The 22,677-nt window shown below is 40.8% G+C and overlaps 1 protein-coding gene across 1 annotated transcript; it reads right to left on the minus strand.

Annotated features, from left to right (window-relative positions):
* Window positions 1–22,652, minus strand: LOC124259424 (probable leucine--tRNA ligase, mitochondrial). Its single transcript, XM_046693567.1, has 25 exons — window positions 22,383–22,652; window positions 19,261–19,374; window positions 18,418–18,522; window positions 17,959–18,087; window positions 17,096–17,187; window positions 16,754–16,814; window positions 16,012–16,101; window positions 15,512–15,655; window positions 14,076–14,189; window positions 13,705–13,827; window positions 13,283–13,307; window positions 12,757–12,867; window positions 12,087–12,193; window positions 11,255–11,308; window positions 10,709–10,819; window positions 9,244–9,362; window positions 8,922–9,088; window positions 8,070–8,243; window positions 7,423–7,514; window positions 4,715–4,805; window positions 3,960–4,117; window positions 2,805–2,882; window positions 1,660–1,815; window positions 1,045–1,113; window positions 1–329 (listed from the first exon to the last, which is right to left on the minus strand). Exons 2-25 carry the CDS (start codon window positions 19,363–19,365, stop codon window positions 27–29), a joined length of 2,778 nt encoding a protein of 925 aa, XP_046549523.1. The 5' UTR covers window positions 19,366–19,374; window positions 22,383–22,652; the 3' UTR covers window positions 1–26.
* Between the last annotated feature and the right edge of the window lie 25 nt (window positions 22,653–22,677).

Consider the following 22,677-nt stretch of genomic DNA (forward strand, 5'->3'; position numbering starts at 1 on the left):
TATGTACATAATTTATTGACAACAAATCACATCACACTTTGCTTATTCTGTTGCTTCATTTGTTTCTTTTTTAGTTGCATTTCCTTTTTCCTCAGTTTCTTTTCCTGTTTGGTCAGTTTCTCCTTCCTCTGGCCTGTCGACGGCACACTGAAGTCTATCACCGCCTCATACCCAGGCTCCATGTGAAACTGGACATCCTCCAACTCACGACCTTCACAGTACTCCTGATACACAGAGCTCATCTTGACAAGGTCATGGGCTGCTTCTAATGTCAAGGCCTCCAGTTGTTGCCTGGCAACGAAAACCTGGCTTGACTCCTGGCCATTAATCTGCAAGGGAGACAATCAGTAAGATATGAATGTAGCAACCATACAATTTTATGTGATGAAGCTCACAGATGATAACTGCTCTCTTGAAACCCATGAGTATAGTGCTACAATATTTAAACGCACAATGTCACGCTTTTTCGATAATATTTTGGTCTATGATATATATATATATTGGGGCATATGCACTCACTTTAGCTTCCTATTGATACAATAAAAACTTATTATCCCTTACGATGTGCTTGAATCCATAATTGAAACTTCGAGGCGAACAGCTTCCAAACAGATAACACTTGCCATATACGGAATGTAAACAATTGCTCTGTACATAGAAAATATTGTAATCTTAATACGTAATTCTTTTTCGGAATAAATTATATGGTGGCTTCACTGGGGGCTGATAGTTAGTATTAATGAGAGAAATGCAATATTGATTTTTTGAGAAGTGTGAAGTGATAGTGTGCCTTTAAGATCCAACCATCAAGCAATGACCTTCTGCTAGTGCAGGTAACCCTAGAAGCAAAACCTAAATAGTTCAGAGTGCAGATGTTAAGATTGTAAGAGACGAGATATTTTAAGTCACAATCAATTCTAATTTCTTTTCCTTGAGTACTAAGACATGTTCCTCAACTTGATCTTAGCGCTGTGACTATGCTAACACTGCTTGCCCAGACAGTGATGCTTCCATGGCCTACTAGTCTAGAACAGCTCCACCCACCTTGATGACAAGGGGCAGAGGGTAATCCTGGTCCACGTCGGGCCACGCCTGCTCCAACACACCCTTGTCCTTCAACAAACAGACGTGTATTAAGTCAAGTATGTCAAGGATGAATTAGAACTTCATTGGCTCAATGGCTTCTTCTGAGATGTTACGGATGAATGGCAGCATCAGCTGGACAACCAACATGAGGCCATGAGGTGAGCTCACTTAACTTTCAGCAGTGAATGAAATAAGGCCCATCCGACCGTCCAAGACGGGCCTGATTTCTGATGGACGGTCTAAATTTACAGCTAGCCAACCCAATGGTCTGGTAAAAAGTTTAGATGTTCCATACATCTGAGTAAATTCACCATATCTTTGTGTCTGGTCTGGTTAAATCCATTTTGGGCTGGTAACATTTTGAAGATACCAGCCCTGATGTCTGGCTGGGTTTTTGAATTGCTTTCAGCCAGGTGAGCAATAAATAGGGAAAAAATTGTGTCAGTGGATGGTGGTAAGGCTTTTGAAAATGTGCACACTTGTAACTCCAGCCATGACTTCCATACACCTGTTATAGTTGGGCTTGTCATGGTTTGAGTGTAACATTACATATCTAACATTTGGATTACCTACCCAGAGGTAGTGATGACAGTGTTTGTTGGGTATACTCGCTAGCCCCGCCCACATCTCGGACGCCAGGTGGGGTGCCAGAGGTGCCATCATCACCACCAGGTCACACAGACCACGCTCAAACTGGACGCTGTGTCGCATCAGGGTGGGCTGGGTTTTCTGAGGAAGTTCAATGCAGAGATGTAACATGATTTCCTTTCTGTCTAAAACATTAAAATCATGCAAAAGTTTACACGAAAGACTTCAAATGCCTAATTTGTTGTGGCCGACAATTTAACCTTCTGGAATAGCAGATGATATGAGATGAAGTATTGGATATGAAAATATTTCATATGATGAAGTATTTCATATGATGTGAAGTATTTGATATGAGAAGTATTTCATATGATGTGAAGTATTTGATATGAGAAGTATTTCATATGATGTGAAGTATTTGATATGAGGATTATGGTACCATATGATAAAACATTTGTTATGAGATAAAGCATATTAAATGAGTTGACACAATTGATACGGCATACGTGATTAAGCTTTTGAGTTTGCATGAACTATATAATTAAAATATTTATACCTGATACAGCACTTAATGTGATTAAGCATTTGATTTCAAAAGAGATGACATGATTTGAGATTCGTGTTACACATTAATTGATTGGTAACCTATTCTCTTGTTAGATATGTTTTTCAACCTTTACTTGCACAGTTAATGTTGCATTTAAGAATCCAAGATGTGACACCACATGTTTGTTTGTTGTTTAACGCTGCACTCAGCAATATTCCAGCTAAATGATGATGGTCTAAACAATCGAGTCTGGACCAGGATATTCAGTGATCAACATCATGATGACATGTCTGAAACAAGTCAGCGAGCCTGACCACACGATCCCGTTAGTTGCCTCTTACGACAAGCAGGGGTTACTGAAGATCAATTCTCCCCCGGATCTTCACGGGTCTGAGCAGATATGAGCTGAAACATGACCCCACAGATAGGCCAGGGCTGCCTACTCTTTTTGGGGTATAGAGAGACATGGATGTTTGGATATTAGAAAAGGTGCGACATTTCAGTGTTTTAATCAGAACTTTATAATAGTTAGGGTTACATGGAGCAAAACAGAGCATCAGAAAACTGTTATTGTGGAGGTACTGACTTTGAGGGCATTAGTCAGGCCCTGAAGACGAGATATTGCAGCATTCAGAAGAAAGGTCTTCCCCATATGGAAGCTGACCTGAAACAAAGTGTTAGAGTAACTGTTATAGAACACTGAGGAAGTTACAGCTGTATCAAAGGTGTGTGTGTGTGTGTGTGTGTGTGTGTGTGTGTAAGTGTTGAATAATTAAGTCTTGATTTGATGAGCCAGTACAATGTGAGCAATAATCTACACAGTCAACGTACAACGTACCATGAAATCTGTCATACAGCCTGACCAGTCAGATCCACTGTGACATCTAATGACCAGTAATGGGTTTTGGGAACTTATTCTAACCCACTGAATGAGAGGAATGTGATGGTGGTGCTGTTGTCAGATAAAGAGGAGAAGTCTGACGTAGCTACCTGTAAGACTGGTGACACTGTTGTGATGAAGTATATGTCTTATCTCTTCTGGATGCTTTTACTTTACATGCCAATGACCTTTGTTTTGATTCACCAAGTGGGTAAAATGTTATGACGCCATTTCTGATTTCACTCGCCATGATATTTGCTGGAATGTTGCAAATCCACATTCATTGACTCATTATTCTCACTTCTACTGACACCCATATTTGACAAAGTGAATGTGCGTCAAGTCTTATACCATTTTAGGGTTTTCCCTTTATCTTTCCTTCATGTAAAATATTTTTTACCTCCCAAGAGGGTGACAACTGGAAAAAATATTACCCGCTGCCACGGTAACGGCCAAACTCTCTGCTGAGAAGCTGTATCGCTAACAATCATATGACGTCATAATATGACGCATGCAGAGTTGAAAACCATTCGATTAGCTGTTTTTGAGTTCACTATATACGCCTTTTTGTAGCAGTGTCATCCCTCGCCTACCGGCTCAGGTGACACTGCTACAAAGAGGCATACATCAGACCATATTACACTCGAGAGAAGCATAAAACTCATTGTGTTATTACACCACGCACACCCAAAAAGGCTTGACATATTGTGATCATGTGGGAAATTAAACCTATGCAATCAGCAGGATGGGCTGATGCTTGGAACTAACCACCCATCAGAGCAACTGCCAAAGACAGGAAGACTTTGGGTCTCAAAGTCTCTTCTGAAGGAGAAATATGGTACTTAATCCATATCACTTTACCTCTTTCAGGAAGTAATTCCTGTTCTCAAACATAAACGTGTTCACTTTATCGATGTCCTCTTGTGACGGTTTATTGGAGTTATCTCCCCTGCACTGTTCTATCAGGTCAGCTACAAGGGCCCACATTCTGCCCTGCCAGTGGAGGATTCCCTTGAACTCTGGGGACAAGACAACACGCTATGAAGCAGGCTTACCACAACAAAAGTTGGGCAGCAAGTACTGGGGTTTATCTTGACCTACTCAGATATTATGCCCAAAGCCTTCAACAAATATATGAAAAACAGTAACATAATTATGTAATTTTTATGATAAAATTGATATTTCATACTTATCCTGACTCATACTTATTGCATATCTCCCTTTCCCTCCGAAGGTTGAGTGGAAACCTCCCAACTGTCCCCTTTCACCACTAACTGGCTTCCCTGTAAGCCTAGTAGGGGCAGATTTCGGAGAGAGTGACAATATGGCCGCCGGTCACATGGGACGTAATGGTGGGAAGGAGGCAGAGAGGCCCTGTTGGGGTGAGTAGGTTTTTGACTATTCTTGGGAACATAAGGACAGAGGTTTCCACTCAACCTTCGGAGGGAAAGGGACATAAGCAATAAAAGATCTCACTGAATGTTGCACCACTGATCTTGAACTTTAAATAAGTCATGCCTCCTTAATAATAACAATGAACTGAAGAAACAAGTATCTCAGAAGTTCAAACATTTCTGAATTCATCCTAGAGTACCATGGTACTTGTGACCTTGTACCTTCGTTGGACCACTTCCTGTTTGACTGTGGGGCAACGTTGGACAGGATACACAGGCGGGTGGAGTCAATCCCGAACTCAGACATCACTTCCTGTAACAACAGCTTACTTTAAATACTGACAGATGAGATTTTTTAAAATTCTTTCCGATTTGCTGCTGCTCCAACAAATAATCTCAAAAACACTGTATTGTTATTCACCTCATAAGAACATTTGTGCACAAAACTCCCAGACCATGTTCAAAAAAAACATAGAAAGGTGTTCTAAAAACAAAATCTAAATGGCCTTTTAAAAATTTTCTATGTCTTTTAGATCTGTGGTACTAACAGATATTTTGAACCCCATTTTGTTAAAATCAAGACATGTAAAAAATCAGAAACAAAATCTGGCCTTATGACCCTTACATAATTCTTCAAATATCAAGATGTGTCTGAAAATGAAGATATTCTCTGGACAAGGTAAGATTAGGCCCATATCATCTGGTAGTTTAAAAAACATTCACTGATTGCTATATGAAATAAAGGTCTGAACAACTGATATAAACCACTCAAAAGAGGGCACACAACACCCAATCCTTTACTTTCACTGCAGTTAGTCCGTCATAACCAAATATCCTCAGCAAGTTTATGTTATTTGGAACTTTTATCAGCTCATCTCGATACATTTCATCCATAAACCCACTCAGGTGTAATTCTCCATGTATCATGACACGTCAGTGTGGGGGAGGAAGTCAAATGTTTAGCAGGTTGTACATGCTTACCACTTCTGGGAAATCCAGATTGATGTTGACGACCAAAGACAAAAGATTTGAGTTAACACACAACTTGTCACAATGTTGTATTTCAAATGCCCTCAAAACAGATACAGACATCTATACAATGGAAATACTTACAGGGTTCCCTGCAGAGTATTTACTGCACTGAACATTTCAAGCAGAAAGACGTGATCAATTACCATTCAAGGGAGATAACCTAAACACATTTAACATCTCACTTGAACGCTCATGCAACTATCACCACATCGATATATGGTTGAGTGTTGTACTGAAGTAAGTGGAGATTCAACAGTTTGCTACCTAACTTTACTCTCAACATTTCTGCTATATGATCCTGATTGTTGACAAAATTTAAGGCACTCAGCAATATTTCTGCTACATGACAGTTTTCAGTGATTGTTGACAACTTTATCACCACACTCAGCATAATATTTCTGCTACATGACAGTGATCAGTGATTGTTGACAATTTATCACCACACTCAGCAATATTTCTGCTATATGACAGTGATCAGTGATTGTTGACAATTTATCACCAAACTCAACAATATTTCTGCTATATGACGGTATCAAGTGATTGTTGACAATTTTCAAACACTCAGCAATATTTCTGCTTTTACATGACAGTGATCACTGATTGTTGACAATTTATCACCACACTCAGCAATATTTTGAGTGTTGTACATGACAGTGATCAGAGATTCAACAATTTATCACCACACTCAGCAATATTTCTGCTATATGACAGTGATCAGTGATTGTTGACAATTTATCACCACACTCAGCAATATTTCTGCTATTTGACAGTGATCAGTGATTGTTGACAGTTTATCACCACACTCAGCAATATTTCTGCTATTTGACAGTGATCAGTGATTGTTGACAATTTATCACCACACTCAGCAATATTTCTGCTATTTGACAGTGATCAGTGATTGTTGACAATTTATCACCACACTCTGCTAGCAATATTTCTGCTACATGACAGTGATCAGTGATTGTTGACAATTTATCACCACACTCAGCAATATTTCTGCTACATGACAGTGATCAGTGATTGTTGACAATTTATCACCACACTCAGCAATATTTCTGCTATTTGACAGTGATCAGTGATTGTTGACAATTTATCACCACACTCAGCAATATTTCTGCTATTTGACAGTGATCAGTGATTGTTGACAATTTATCACCACACTCAGCAATATTTCTGCTATTTGACAGTGATCAGTGATTGTTGACAATTTATCACCACACTCAGCAATATTTCTGCTACATGACAGTGATCAGTGATTGTTGACAATTTATCACCACACTCAGCAATATTCTGCTACATGACAGTGATCAGTGATTGTTGACAATTTATCACCACACTCAGCAATATTTCTGCTACATGACAGTGATCAGTGATTGTTGACAATTTATCACCACACTCAGCAATATTTCTGCTACATGACAGTGATCAGTGATTGTTGACAATTTATCACCACTCAGCAATATTCCAGCTACATGACAGTGAATTGCCCGACAATTTATCATCAGGGCAGCAATATTCCAGTTTCATCACTCTCGTTGAGTGCTAAGATAGTTTCAAGCTCTCTTAGTGCTAAGATAGTCATACATTAACATTAACTTAACTTACAACTATCTTAAGCCAAGAGAGCTTCGAAAATCTAGGCCCTGTTCTGGACCTGACAGGCCAATGGAGGATTCGGGCAACGTCCCATGCTGTTGATGACCGATGGCCCGCAGTCAACCAAGTCACGGAGTCTGACCACCAGATGAAGTCAGCAACGAACAAGCTTAGCTTTCTGGCGACCAAGTCTACACCGATAGAGATCCACAGGGTTCAAGGTCATCTTTATTTGTGGCTGTAGTTTCAGAAGTAACACGAGGAAAGGTTTTAGACCCGATTTTCTCCTGCCATGATCTCACCTGAGGGTCGACCCCATTGTGCTTGGACTTGCTCATCTTCTCCCAGTCGACCACCACCTGGTTCCCGGTCTCCTTCTCCACCGGCTTGCTGCCTGTAGAGGACACGACAATACATAACTGTAGTGCAGCCTCAGTACATCACTGTATTCACTGTTCCTCCATCACCCATGTATACATATTTTGTTGCAAAATGCCGCACTCAGTTAACCCCATGGCTACCAAACCACCCGATGCCTATGTTCATACATGCCAATGCAGACCCACCTAGTGGCTGGTGGATGGTGTATACAAACCTGTGCAGTACTGAGTGAGTGAGTGAGTTTAGTTTTACGCCGCTTTTAGCAATATTCCAGCAATATCATGGCGGGGAGACACCAGAAACGGGCTTCACACATTGTGCTCATCATGTGGGGAATCGAACCCTCGATCTTCAGCGTGACGAAAATCAAACGCTTTAACCACTAGGCTACCCCCAAATTAGAGTGGTTGGCATCTGCCCCTGTGCAGTACTGACTATGAATGTTCTTTAATTCAAGGACTTCTTGAGGGATTTTCAAAAATTGCGTTACTACTAATATCTCCACTGTCTATTCTTCATGTAGCCTGATACCGTATACATTTTCATGACAAACAAGGCTGTGAATTACCTGAGAAGTCTACGTCCTTCGGCTGTATATACCGGCCAGTGCCCTTGACCCTGAAGGTCTGTCCCATCACCATACCCTGGGTCAGCAGGTTGATGAAGGGTTCACGCTGAGGCACAAGGTCAAGGCTGTGCAGGAAGTGGTTGAAGAATCGAGCAAAGTACAGATGTAGGACAGCTGCAAGAACACAGATATATTCACACATATTCATTAAAGAAATGTTCATTATTTAATTGAAATATTCCAAGAACTCTCAGCCACATAAACCTTACAAATATTTCTGAAAATTAAAGCCATGTATTACTTATAAACAGATGCTTCAGGTTTTACAGGGTGTCAACATGGTTGGTTGTATTGGGTATTCCAGAAAACTGACTGACTGACTGAGTTTGGTTTTATGCCGCTTTTAGCAATATTCCAGCAACATCACGGCGGGGGACACAAGAAATGGGCTTCACACATTGTGCCCATGTGGGGATTCGAACCCGGGTCTTCGGCGTGACGAGCCAACGCTTTAGCCATTAGGCTACCCCACCGCCCCTTATTCCAGAAAAAGACAGGAGACTTATATTTTTACTGAAAAGACGACTTCAGGTGATACAATGTTCCTGGACCCACAATCAGGTGGTCAGGCTCGCTGACTTGGTTGACACATGTCATCGGTTCCCAATTGCTCAGATCGATGCTCGTGCTGTTGATCACTGGATTGTCTGATCCAGACTTGATTATTTATAGACCGCCGCCATATAGATGGAATGTTGCTGAGTGCGGCATAAAACTAAACTCACTCACTCACTCATTTCTGGACCCACAACACATTTTTTTTTTAATGAAAAATTACACTCTTCTACTCACCATGTTCCTTGCCTCCAATGTAGAGGTCGACTGGCATGTAGTGATGTGCCAAGTCTTGTCTAAACGGCTCCTTTGTGTTGTGGTAGTCAAGGAAACGCACAAAGTACCAGGAAGAGTCCACAAATGTATCCATTGTGTCCGTTTCACGTCGGGCAGGGCCTCCACACCTAGTGACCACAAGTCTCTTATAATTTAACTTATAACTCTGAGGCAAACTTTATTTAGGCATAGAGTTTTGTCACTTACAAAAAATGAACGGCTTTCAGAAACGCAACCATCTTACCTAAAAAACACCTTGCATCCAAACAAAACACGTACTTACTTTGGGCAGTTAACACTTCCCCATTCTTCATCACTTGCGAGAGGCGACGCCCCCCTGCCGGTCAGCTGAGTGATCACTGGGAGCTCCACAGGAAGGTCAGACTTGGGAACTGGTACTGCCTGGAATAAGGAGGGATAGTACAATATATCAGTAACTATAACCTGACTCTCTACAGGGATCACCATCATCATGATCATCATAAAGCGTCCAGTATGTTTTTTCTCTATCATCCCCAACCTACAACTGGATATCATTATTAGTATGGGGGTAGTAGACTCATAACAGCTGGACAATCTTATTACATGGGGGTGTTGTAGTCTCACCTTACAGCTGGAACAATGATTATCATATGGGGGTGTTGTAGTAGACTCACCTTACAGGTGGAACAGTATTATTAGTATGGGGTGTTGTAGTAGACTCACCTTACAGTTGGGACAGTGTATTATTGGTATGGGGGTGTTGTAGTAGACTCACCTTACAGCTGGGACAGTGTATTATTGGTATGGGGGTGTTGTAGTAGACTCACCTTACAGCTGGGACAGTGTATTATTGGTATGGGGGTGTTGTAGTAGACTCACCTTACAGCTGGACAGTGTATTATTGGTATGGGGGTGTTGTAGTAGACTCACCTTACAGCTGGGACAGTGTATTATTGGTATGGGGGTGTTGTAGTAGACTCACCTTACAGCTGGGACAGTGTATTATTGGTATGGGGTGTGTTGTAGTAGACTCACCTTACAGCTGGGACAGTGTATTATTGGTATGGGGGTGTTGTAGTACTCACCTTACAGCTGGAACAGTGTATTATTGGTATGGGGTGTGTTGTAGTAGACTCACCTTACAGCTGGGACAGTGTATTATTGGTATGGGGGTGTTGTAGTACTCACCTTACAGCTGGGACAGTGTATTATTGGTATGGGGTGTGTTGTAGTAGACTCACCTTACAGCTGGGACAGTGTATTATTGGTATGGGGGTGTTGTAGTACTCACCTTACAGCTGGAACAGTGTATTATTGGTATGGGGTGTGTTGTAGTAGACTCACCTTACAGCTGGGACAGTGTATTATTGGTATGGGGGTGTTGTAGACTCACTCACCTTACAGCTGGCTGGACAGTGTATTATTGGTATGGGGGTGTTGTAGTAGACTCACCTTACAGCTGGGACAGTGTATTATTGGTATGGGGGTGTTGTAGTAGACTCACCTTACAGCTGGGACAGTGTATTATTGGTATGGGGGTGTTGTAGTAGACTCACCTTACAGCTGGAACAGTGTATTATTGGTATGGGGGTGTTGTAGTAGACTCACCTTACAGCTGGAACAGTGTATTATTGGTATGGGGGTGTTGTAGTAGACTCACCTTACAGCTGGGATACAGTGTATTATTGGTATGGGGGTGTTGTAGTAGACTCACCTTACAGCTGGGACAGTGTATTATTGGTATGGGGGTGTTGTAGTAGACTCACCTTACAGCTGGGACAGTGTATTATTGGTATGGGGGTTCCCCAGTACCTCTGTCGTGAGATGAGCCAGTCCCTCAAACGTGAGCTGACAGCATGGCCACCAACACCAAGCGTCTACACCAGCAACAAAACAAATTAGGTGAAAATACTGAATACCATATTTATACAAAACATACAAGCATTGGAATTAACTGTCAAAATAAATTTTGAATTAAAGACACAATTTGGGAACAAATAGACAAGAAATGAATGCAATCTGCATGCATTTATGCCTGACTTTAATCTTTCAATGGTACATTTGTCATTATAACTTTAAACTAAAGTAAGTGTAGTAGGGAAGATATATTTTTAATGCGACATGATTTATATATCTGAAGATCATACATCGCAGTATTTACTTCCCCCTCCAATATAGAATCCAGCACGCTTGAGTACCATCATGCACGTATGGACCAAACAGGACATAGCTGTTTCCATGATACAGTTTAGTATTGCAGACCATCTTGAAACCAATCACCCACTCTCACCCCATCACAAACATGATCTTACCTTGGCATGCTCCATAATGGCCTTTCTTGCTTCACCAGCCGTCAGACCTGAAAACTTTAACAAAATCAAAGTCAGACTTGGATGAGGATTTATAAAATATGACAGAGATGCATCTTATGGACTATTTGTTTGTGGACACATTCAGCAGTATGTCACATTTATGACAATGTATCGTAAATAATAGTGTCTGGAGACTGTTATTAGGGTATGTTGGCAGACTATCAGCTAAAGTCATTGGATGTGATGACCTGATCCATTACATCACTTCTCGCTGCCACCACAGGTTGCTGGGGACCCATACCTGTCAGTGAGTGAGGCCATAGTAATGTGTGACACTGCTTATAGGTTGCTGGGGACCCATGGTTAAAGCATTGTCTTTCCCAGTTCGAGTCCCCACATGGCCATGTGTGAAGTATTTCTGGTGTCCCCCATTGATGTTGCTGGAATGCTACACTGCTTATATAGCAATGTTCCAGAAGTATCATGGCAGGGGACACGTGAAATGTGAAAACCTGGGGCTTCAACATGTCCACCGAAAGGATGGACCATGTGCTCTAGGCCTCTGTTAAGTATTTGAATTCATGGAATTTAGATTTTAGGTAACTTCTTTGAGTGGCATTTAGAAGCTGGTGTGATGAACAACAGGAAGAGTTCTATGGATATACAACTTCTGTAATATAATATGAGCACTTGCATGATAACAGTGTTGTAGCTACACTGAAACGTTGCTCATATTAATAATAAAGAAGTGGTAGATCCGTAGAACTCTCCCCGTTGTTCAAGACATTAGATAGTTACGTTACATACGTCAATGTGTTAACTCTACACATACCTCCTGTGAGTTGACAATAGTTCCTTGTGTATCATCAGACACAGGCGTCCACTCAAACCCCAGGCTGCCAGCTACTTGCTGGTCCACCTCACTCTTACTGGGAATACCTGGTGGAGTGAGTGAGGGAGGGAGTTATAAATAGTATGTCAGACATATCACGGGATGTCAACATAATGTGGGAGGAAGCAGAGACTCTTTCCACAAACCCATATTGGCACTGAGGTGACGATCGCAAACATGACAACTTAATGTGGCGGGAAAGTGATCACAAGCCATTGTTGAGCACATGACTTTATAAGGGTTATTTTTCTTTATAGGATCACCCAGATGTGTCACTGTACGCATCCCTCACCTATATGTGTATCGTTGAACTCATTGTACTGTACAGGATCACCCAGGTGTGTCACTGTACGCATCCCTCACCTATATGTGTATCGTTGAACTCATTGTACTGTACAGGATCACCCAGATGTGTGTCACTGTACGCATCCCTCACCTATATGTGTAGATGTGTGTCGTCCCTCACCTATGTGTATCGTTGAACTCATTGTACTGTACAGGATCACCCAGATGTGTGTCACTGTACGCATCCCTCACCTATATGTGTATCGTTGAACTCATTGTACTGTACAGGATCACCCAGATGTGTGTCACTGTACGCATCCCTCACCTATATGTGTATCGTTGAACTCATCGTACTGTACAGCGTCTGAGACAACAACGGGAAGCTCCTCGCCAGTCAGTGGGTGGACTGCGCGAAGTCTTGTAACTATGGTAACACCTGGAAAAGATATGGATTTATTGGAAATCATTACATTTTTTAACAGAAATAAGTTACATATTTCATTCAAAGTGAGCGAAAATTGATTTACAAAGTGGTAAGCAACAAAACAGTCGCATGAGTGAGTGAGTGAGTTAGTTGGGTTTTACTCAGCTTGTAGCAATATTCCAGCAATATTACGGTGGGGGACGCCACAAATGGGCTTCACACATTGTACCCATGTGAGGAATCGAACCTGGGCCTTTGGTGTGACGAGCGAACGCTTTAACCATCAGGCTACCCCACCACCCCTACAGATGCATGATGCATGCTCAAGGGAAAATATTTGGTCCCTGGGAACAACTAATGGTCATACCTGATCACATAGTCAACACAGGTCGTGATTATCTGTCAAACATCCAGCAGAAATACTCACTCTCATCCTTTGGGTTTCCATGTTCCTGTAAATGAACAATACATTATATGTCACACACTTAGATCTTCCAGGACATTGTCAGTTTACAGTATCTACTAGATATGACCTGATGAGCGAATATTGTTTTATACCTTCAACAAAATGCCAGCAATATTGTTGAACAAAACCCATGTGTGGAATTGAACCCAGTTCTCCATTGTGACAGACTAACTCTTTGCTCAGAAATATCAAGAAGAGATAAAGGTTGTATTCTCTGACAACAAATCATGTGTTTTATATTTACCATAGCAGCCTCAAACAATTTTCTCTCACTATCCTGAAAATCATTGCATGAGGACAATGGCACGGCACCTTTACAAATTTCAGTATCTACTGTCACATATCTCCCATCTACACACCCCATCACCTGCTAGTCAGCATACCTGGCAGTACTGTGGGCTGTTGAACCTGTGTTCTGGGGAGAGACAGATGTGGGATGCTCCGTACACCAGCTCGGGGCTGTCTGTGAACACAGACAGGGGCTCGGGGAGCTCCTCCCCTTCAAGCTGTGACAGAAGGTCAAGGTCATATATCAGAACAATGGCAAACTTATAACGAAGGGCATCCATTTTTATGTGTTATGTTTAATGGATTAGAACTATTTAATTGTATATAATTTCATGATATAAGCCTGCTTATTCAACATTTTCATAAGCTTCATTTCTTTTTGAATATTCATTAATAAACTAAAACCATAACATTTGCATGTTTGTGAATGTGAGAGCAGTTATATAGAATATAACCCGCTTCTGACCTTGAGTTTGAAGTCAAAGCGACAGCCATTGCACTCTCCGATCCAGTGTCTCTGGAGCTGGACCACATCCTTCCACAGGACCTTGTTGACTTCCTCCAGGCCGTCCCATAGACTCTACACAAATACGGATAACACTGCCCCATAGACTCTACACAAACACAGACAACACTGCCCCATAGACTCTACACCCTATAGACTCTACACAAAAACACAGACAACATTCCCCTATAGACTCTACATAAACACAGATAACACTGCCCCATAGACTCTACACAAACACAGACAACACTGCCCCATAGACTCTACACAAAACACAGACAACATTCCCCTATAGACTCTACACAAACACAGACAACATTCCCCTATAGACTCTACACCAACACAGACAACACTGCCCCATAGACTCTACACAAACACAGACAACACTGCCCCATAGACTCTACACAAACACAGACAACACTGCCCCATAGACTCTACACAAACACAGACAACATTCCCCCTATAGACTCTACATAAACACAGACAACACTGCCCCATAGACTCTACACAAACACAGACAACACTGCCCCATAGGACTCTACACAAACACAGACAACATTCCCCTATAGACTCTACACAAACACAGACAACATTCCCCTATAGACTCTACATAAACACAGACAACACTGCCCCATAGACTCTACACGATAACACTGCCCCATACACTCTACACACACATTGATAACACTGCCCCATAGACTCTACACAAACACGGATAACACTGCCCCATAGACTCTACACAAACATGGATAACACTGCCCCATAGACTCTACACAAACACAGATAACACCATCACATAGACTCTACACAACAAAACAATGATAACATCATCCCAAAGACTCTACAACATACAGTGACCTGCATATAAAGGTGCATGAGGACAGCGCAACAGGTGTTCTGGCGTTATCACTTAAGGCACCTGCCACAGGTTTGACAAACTACACCTGTAGGTCTAACCAGAGACCATCTCTATTACTAGTATATGGTCTCTGGTCTAAACAGTACTTCACCACAAGAAGAGAACAGTTAAAACCATAACACCAACGTAGCTTCTAGCATTGAGGCATGGCAACAAGTGTTACAAAGATTCCACAAATAATGTTAGCATACCCTTATCAATGTATATGGATTAACAAGGTGTGCTGTAATTTTTCAAAAACATTTTTAATGACAAGCTACTAAAACTGTGGCAACAGAGGTTGTACATAGATATACCATCACTTGTAAACAGCAGTTTGCTTCCACTGTACATTTATTTCATAAGCAAGGACAAATCCTTTTCGGGATTAACTTTACAAAGGTCCACCCAAAAAGATTTTTCACATTCTTGATCATGAGGAATGTAATGAAAAGTTCTGAAGTTCTGAAAACACGTCGGCAGTGATTTCCTGGTGTACCTGAGCATATGCCGTCGTGCGGATGTACCACTGTCGGAGGTATCGCTTCTCCACCTTCGCTCCAGATCGCCATGAAATCCCTGCATCACTGATCTGCTCATCTGCCAGCACAGTCTGGTCCACGGGGTCCCAGTTAACTTCAGCCTTGACACATACGAGAGGAATTATAAAGACATCAAATGACTTTGGTTTTTTTATCAAAATGTTCTAGCCACATCACGGCGGGGGACACCAGAATACAGTCATTTAGGCTCAGCAGGTTCAGAAAATTAATCCTTTGGGATCAGAAGCTTCCGACAAAGTATTGCTTAGACTTAGGAGGATCACGGCTGATGAGGACACGAGCAACATACGGAAGTTTCTTGATAATAGTTGGATAATGTTCTGTAGCTTCAATCAGCTCAATTGCAGCAGACTGTATTTGAGACAAATTGAATAAAACGGTTTAAAATTTTCATTTTAATCATTACAAATGAGGTTTGGTCATTGTGGCATCTTACATCTTTCTGATAAACCAGTCCAGCTTCAAACATCTTCAGGAACAAGTACTGTGTCCAGCGGTAATACTGGGGATGGCAAGTTGCCAACTCCTAGAAAATAATAAAGCCACTTTAAAAGAGACTGCATTCCTTGGCCTTGTGCCACAAAGCAGTCTTAGCACTTTGACTGTCCTAATGCCATATACATGGAGTGAGTGAGTGAGTGAGTGAGTGAGTGAGTGAGTGAGTGAGTGAGTGAGTGTGTGTGTGTGAGTGAGTGAGTGAGTGAGTGAGTTGGGTTTCACACCACTTTTCGCAATATTTCAGCAAAATCATGGTGGGGGACACCAGAAATGGGCTTCACACATTGTACCCATGTGGGGAATCAAACTTCAGCATGACAAGCGAACGCTTTAACCACTTGGCTACCCCACCGCCCCGTGAGTTAGTCTTAGAACATAAATCACTTTGTGGACAGGTCCTGAGACAAAATCAGAGTAAAGGATCATGTGAAGTGAGCTAGTTGGGTCCAGTCCACTTTGAGGTGTATTTCAGTCATATCATGGCGTGTCAACTCAACATGGGCACAGTGGAAGGAAACCTCAAGTGATGATGATAACGGACATTTGACCCCAAAACACTGGTATGTTGTTGGCAAAACAGGTGACCCACATCCAAAGTGTGACTAAATATATAGATGGAGATTGCACACTGGTAGAGAATCTGAAGCAACATTACCCGCTCCCATCTGAAGCAACATTACCCGCTCCCAGTCGAAACTGCATCCCAGTTCATCCAGCTGTTTCTTGGTGCTTTCAATATTGCTGAAACGAAAACACGACTTGATCAGATATTTGAAAAATATGACAATCAAGGATTGCCCAATTAAGTGCCACTTCTCGACAATATTCCTTCAGCCCTCCTTGAAATAATGAGATAATCAGTTCCTAAATAATGATCACATTCATAAAGATATTTCACCGCAACATGCTTAACGAATCTAAGATCGTTAATGAAGCTTGAGCTGATAGCACTTCTGTTCAATATTTGGTAAATTTGTGTCTCTATGTTGATGGCCAAATAAACAAGAGTTGTCTACCCTTACCCATAGGTCCACACATCCGGCCTTTCCCCTCTTTCTATGGCAGCATTTTCAGCAGGCAGGCCAAACGCATCCCACCCCATAGGGTGGATCACCTGAAGAAGTGGACAGGCAAAACATGCGACAATCAATCAACAAATGGTATGCAGACTTGGCTGGGGCTTGAAAATCCTTTGAAAGACATTCCAGATTTGTCATAGCATATTTGGACCCGTGAAGGTCCGAGTTAGAATATTGATCTTCAGTAACCAATGCTTGTCGTAAGAGGCGACTAACGGGATCGGGTGGTCAGGCTCGCTGACTTGGTTGACACATCATCTGTTCCCAATTGGCCAGATTGATGCTCATGCTGTTGATCACTGGATTGTCTGGTCCAGACTTGATTATTTACAGACTGCTGCCATATACAATGTACCTCTAATAATGCTGAATGCAGCGTAAAACTAAACTCACTCACTCACTCATGGCATATTTGGCACTGACTTCACGTGGCCTTTCCTATGTTTACATTTTGACTCAATATCAGCAGATCCTGTTTCAGAAAGGGATACAACTCTCATTAAGTCATGTTGGACAAATTGGACTGCCAGGTCCCTGGTTATTATGTTTGCATATAGGTCATCTCTTGATTTATCAGTACGGCTCTTGGTATTAACACATTCAAAAGGTACACCACATTATATTACTGTTGGGTGTCATAAAATCCAACTCACTCATTCACAACAAAATAGTACATGATGTATGATATACATGTATTTAATATGAAAAGTTAGTATAAATAAACAAAAACTGCTTGTTTACAGAGGTGACTAGGGTTAAGTCATGACAATCAGATGTTAATAATGGAATGTGAGTCTCCCACCTACCTCCTTGCCTGTGAGCCTGTGGTATCTGGCCATGACGTCGCTGATGGTGTACACTCGGACATGACCCATGTGCAGCTTACCACTTGGGTACGGGAACATAGACAGGACATACTGCTTTGGTCGATCAGTCTGATAAAGAAAATAAATTTTTGAATGCAAGACCATGAATATAAACATATTTCATTATGACAAAATGTAATGCTTACTCACCTTGTTCACATATGAAAACTTTCAAAATTTCTAAAATTGACACTCACACCAACCCTATTAATGGTTAACAGAAATCCAAATAAGTTTTTAGCAAATAGAAGTCTAAACAGTTGCACCTGCTTTTTTATTAAAAAATGCACACAGGACACATTGAAACTTGAAGGTGTTTGTCAGCTGAAGCATAATTCTGACAGGAGTCAGGAACTAGTGTCAAATATGCCTTGCCTCTGTGTCATATGAATAACTCACCTTTATATGATCTTGTTTCAAATGTTTTGATGAATTTTGTTGGTTCAGTATTGGATGCCAGTGTGACTCCACAGCTTGACGGACATCTAGATTGAATGCTTTTTCCTGCCGAGTAATGAATATCAGTATGTATACAATATACTTGTAACCTCTGCATGTAAACGTGATAGTTGTCATGCTGAGATACCCTCACTGTAGACAATATACACTGCTTGAAGTCAAAAGTTTGTTATGTTGGGAAATATGAAGAATAGATATTTATTACCCTTAAGATAAATTTTTCAAATTCTAATTGGTCGATAGTCAAAGCATACCAAACCATGTAGGTGGATTGCCAGGGTGTACGAACCGTACACCCCGTCAAAGCTGTCATGTGACACACTACACAGATTGTATGAATGACCTTGACCTTAGATGGAATGTGGCTGCCAAACAGCTGATAGCTTCGAAATTTTAGAGTTGGCGTATACAATTATGAGTATAAACAGAGTAATAAAATTGTTGCCATAATTTCTTATTTGTTGGTGTCAATAAATATATCAAAAATAAAATGTTTCTGTATTTCACGTGTCATTTAACATAACCTCAAATTCAATAATTTTTATCATAAACTAAGCCATCCCGAGTTATCTCCCTTTATGACCGTTCAGGAAAACTCAAGGCGAAAGGTTTTGTATCTCATTCTGCCGATGATTGAATGTTGTTGTTTAAAGATAAGCTAAATAAAAGATCTTAAAGGTAATAAATTCGCAAACAAGGTCTGATTTTAATGGATGTAAAGTATTTGGTCATACTGACAATGACAATCAGTGACAATAGGTTGTAATATCAATAGATACCCACCCATTGTCCGGTTTTACTGAAGATGCTGCGACAAGAGTTACTATAGTTGATCTTTAATCTCAAATATTTCAAAGTACTCCATGTCAGTGTCTTTGAAGACATCATCTTGTTTTCCTAAATATATGAAAGAAATAAACAAGTCAGTGGGGTTGTAGCACACGTATATATAAACACACACTCACACTTAACATATTTTGTGGTATTTTACCATTGTTGTACATCAATCTGTATAAGACAAATAACTGAAAAGTTACCTAACCACTACTATTGACCTATGATTCAAAAACAGACATACTCATCACCTACCACTCATCATCATTTTGTTTATGTTATTTCTGATATATTCTGTGTTCAAAGTGCAAATTACTATGCAAACATGGCCTTTTTTCAGTCCATGGAGAAAGCTTGTGTCAATTTCTGTTGGAATGCTCCATGAGGGAATAAGAATAGATGTAAACAGGACTCTCTCATGAACTACATCAGTTTTCACTATCCTCTTAACACCATGCACTATGTTTTCATGTGCACCTCTTCAGCTATACAAATGAATTGCTCTATCTCCTGTATCACATTCAGATATTTTCCTCATTCTAAAAATAAGACATTAATGCATCTAGCATTTTGTTATTTGCTTTGAATTTAAAACAATATTCCAAAATTTTGATCTTGCCCATGGCATTCTGTATTATGTGGTACAATGGATTTTACTACATATTCAAGTGGCACCAACAGTCAATTGTCTAAATATTTTTGTGGTTTCTTTTTCCATAAAAGCGAATGTATGTTCGCAACATATTTTTGTGTTTTCGAGCATAGATAAAAAAAAGTGGGTACAGTTCACTCGGTCATGACATGCTCAGCCCTGAGCGATGTCTGAAACACAGATAAGGTTGGTGACAGTCTGATGGATGGTGGTATGCCGCTCCACATGATGATTGTTCCAGGGAGGAAGCTTTGTAGGAAGAGTTCTGATTTCCCTCTTATTTGTGCAATGTTGTTATTAGATGATCCTCTTGTACGGGAGTCAACTCCGTGAATGTACTTATGTAGGTCGGTAACGATGATGTTATTTATAACCTTGTAAAAAAAGGTGGCTCTGGCCCTAGCTCTCCTGAGTTGAAGGGTTTCCCATCCAAGGTGTTGTAACATTGAAGTGACACATCCTTGATCATAATCTGTGTAGTTGTTGCACACAAATCTGGCTGCTTGCCTCTGTACCCTCTCCAACGTATTTACATGAAGCTGTTGATAAGGGTCACAAACTGTGGAGGCAAATTCCATGATAGGACGGGCTAGGGTGGTATAGGCAAGCTCTAAGGTTGCGCCTCAGGAAACCTACAGTTCTTGTGGTGCTCTGGATATACGTCTTCCAAATGTTGACACCCAGGTATTTTGCGGTATCGACGGTTTGAATCCGTGAAGGTTGTAAGAGTGACGTAATATCTTCCGTTTCTTGGAGATGTGCATGGTTACGCATTTGGATGGATTAAAAGCCATTTGCCATCAACTTTCCCACGTCTGAAGGTTATCCAGGTCCTGCTGCAGTTTGAGACTGTCTGAAGGATTACGTATGTGTCTAAATATGATACAATCGTCAGTGAAAAGTCGTACTTCAGAGTCCACTGAATTAGGTAAGTCATTGATGTAGATCAGAAAGAGTAGAGGGCCAATGACTGTGCCCTGTGGTACACCAGATAGTAAGTCAGCTTCAGAGGATGACATCCCATTGAGAACAACTGTTTGTTTCCTGTTCTTCAAGAAGTCTTTGATCCATAGCAGTATGTTGTTATGGATGCCGTAGTGATGTAACTTAAGTAGTAGCCATTGATGCAGAACTTTATCTAAGGCTTTTGAGAAGTCAAGCAGTACTTATTTGAGTTAAGTTCTTATTTGGTGTTATCAAAATATCAAACAATATTTAATTTTGCTCTCAAAAGTTTCTGACAAATATTTCTATATTCTAATGATAATGAGAAAATGCCCAAGAAGTCACCATCACTTGAGCTACAAGTGAGTCCGGTAATTCTGCACAACTGTAATAGCGTACTTCCGTATCGAAGGTAAACATCGTCTGCTACCACATTTACACTTGAAGTCGGGACATTTCTACAAGGGACTGCTGGCTTTGAATCACTAAAGGTAAGTAAATAACAGTAATTGACAGATAAATTGACAGTTTTATGAAACTTCGTTTTCTTCAGACTTTTAAACCTTTTTCTTCATTATTCCTAATTCATATGAAACACTCTTCCTTACATTGATGAAGCGATTTTTGAAAATAATCTGGCCCTAATACGCTTCCATACTTCGGATCTCCAGCTGGATGTTATACACATCAGTTGCTGCGAAGAAGTACCGGACAGCAAGCGATGTCGACAGAGCACCAGTAAGGTTAACCGTATGGCATAATGCAACGTTAGAATCTTATAGTCGTCAATAAAACTGATATTTCTAGGTAAAGATGATACATACCACAGGGGTGGAAATAACCCATTGCCCGACGCCCGAGTCCAGTGGTTTTTTTCTGTCGGGCAAGCAAATTTGTATATCACACTGTACTGGTGTCCAGTTGACTTTCCAATATTAATTATGTTGTTTATTTAAAAATCAACAAGAAAACGGCCGGTATAGTGGAAAAATTATCAGGGCAAGTGATTTTACATGTGCCACTGTACCAGTGTACACTAGCAATTTTAAAGTTATTTCCACCCCTGATACCATGTTGAGTCACGTAAACCACAAAAAATAAGAGACGTTAGTTGCCGTGTTGCGATCGATGTGCTTAGGAGCGCGGAATTACCGGACGGCATTGTATATCAAGGTGTCCGCTATACTGATAGGTCCATGGTGATAACTGGTTGCTTAGATGCTTGGCTGTAATTGCTTCCTAAGAGTATGAAGCTACTGCAGTCTTAAATTGAATTTGCATTATATTTGGAAAGGACCTCTAGCTTTTTAGGTCATTGAACGGATGTCATTAAATCAATGTCAATTCAATAAATTTCATACACTTTAGCAAACAAAATTTCACCGAATCTCGACAACCCCCGTCCGGTAAAATTCAATCTTGGTCTTATTTTCTATTTTCATGATGCAAATATTACAGCACATTTACTACACACCTACAAAACGCAGGAATAGACAGGGGCTTCATCAAATAAGGACGACAGTTACATGACAGATACAAAACGACGTGATGAAATATCAATCTGTAAAGTCTGCATGCCGAACAACATGGGCGCCGCCATTTTGGTTAGTGCTAAAGTGGGGCGTGGAGTACGTGGATAAGGTATGAGTTGATGTTGTTTTTGCCATGCCTCAAATAATTTTAGTCGCCAATTTCACCAGACTCGATTTTCTCAAGTAAATGGAGTCATTAAATAAACTCTGGTCCATATTTCAAGTTAGAATTAAGAT

This window comes from Haliotis rubra, unplaced genomic scaffold (assembly GCF_003918875.1).
Source record: "Haliotis rubra isolate DU_JTF1 unplaced genomic scaffold, ASM391887v1 Scf72, whole genome shotgun sequence".
Lineage (NCBI taxonomy): Eukaryota > Metazoa > Mollusca > Gastropoda > Lepetellida > Haliotidae > Haliotis > Haliotis rubra.

Bases quoted from the DNA above. Each gene is read 5' to 3' on its own strand.
- LOC124259424 (XM_046693567.1), bottom strand. From the start codon at position 19,365: ATGATGTCTTCAAAGACACTGACATGGAGTACTTTGAAATATTTGAGA. The intron at 18,523-19,260 runs GTGGGTATCTAT...ATTACTCGGCAG, and splicing joins TCAGTAAAACCGGACAATGG to GAAAAAGCATTCAATCTAGA. The intron at 16,815-17,095 runs GTAAGGGTAGAC...TTTTCGTTTCAG, and splicing joins CCGGATGTGTGGACCTATGG to CAATATTGAAAGCACCAAGA.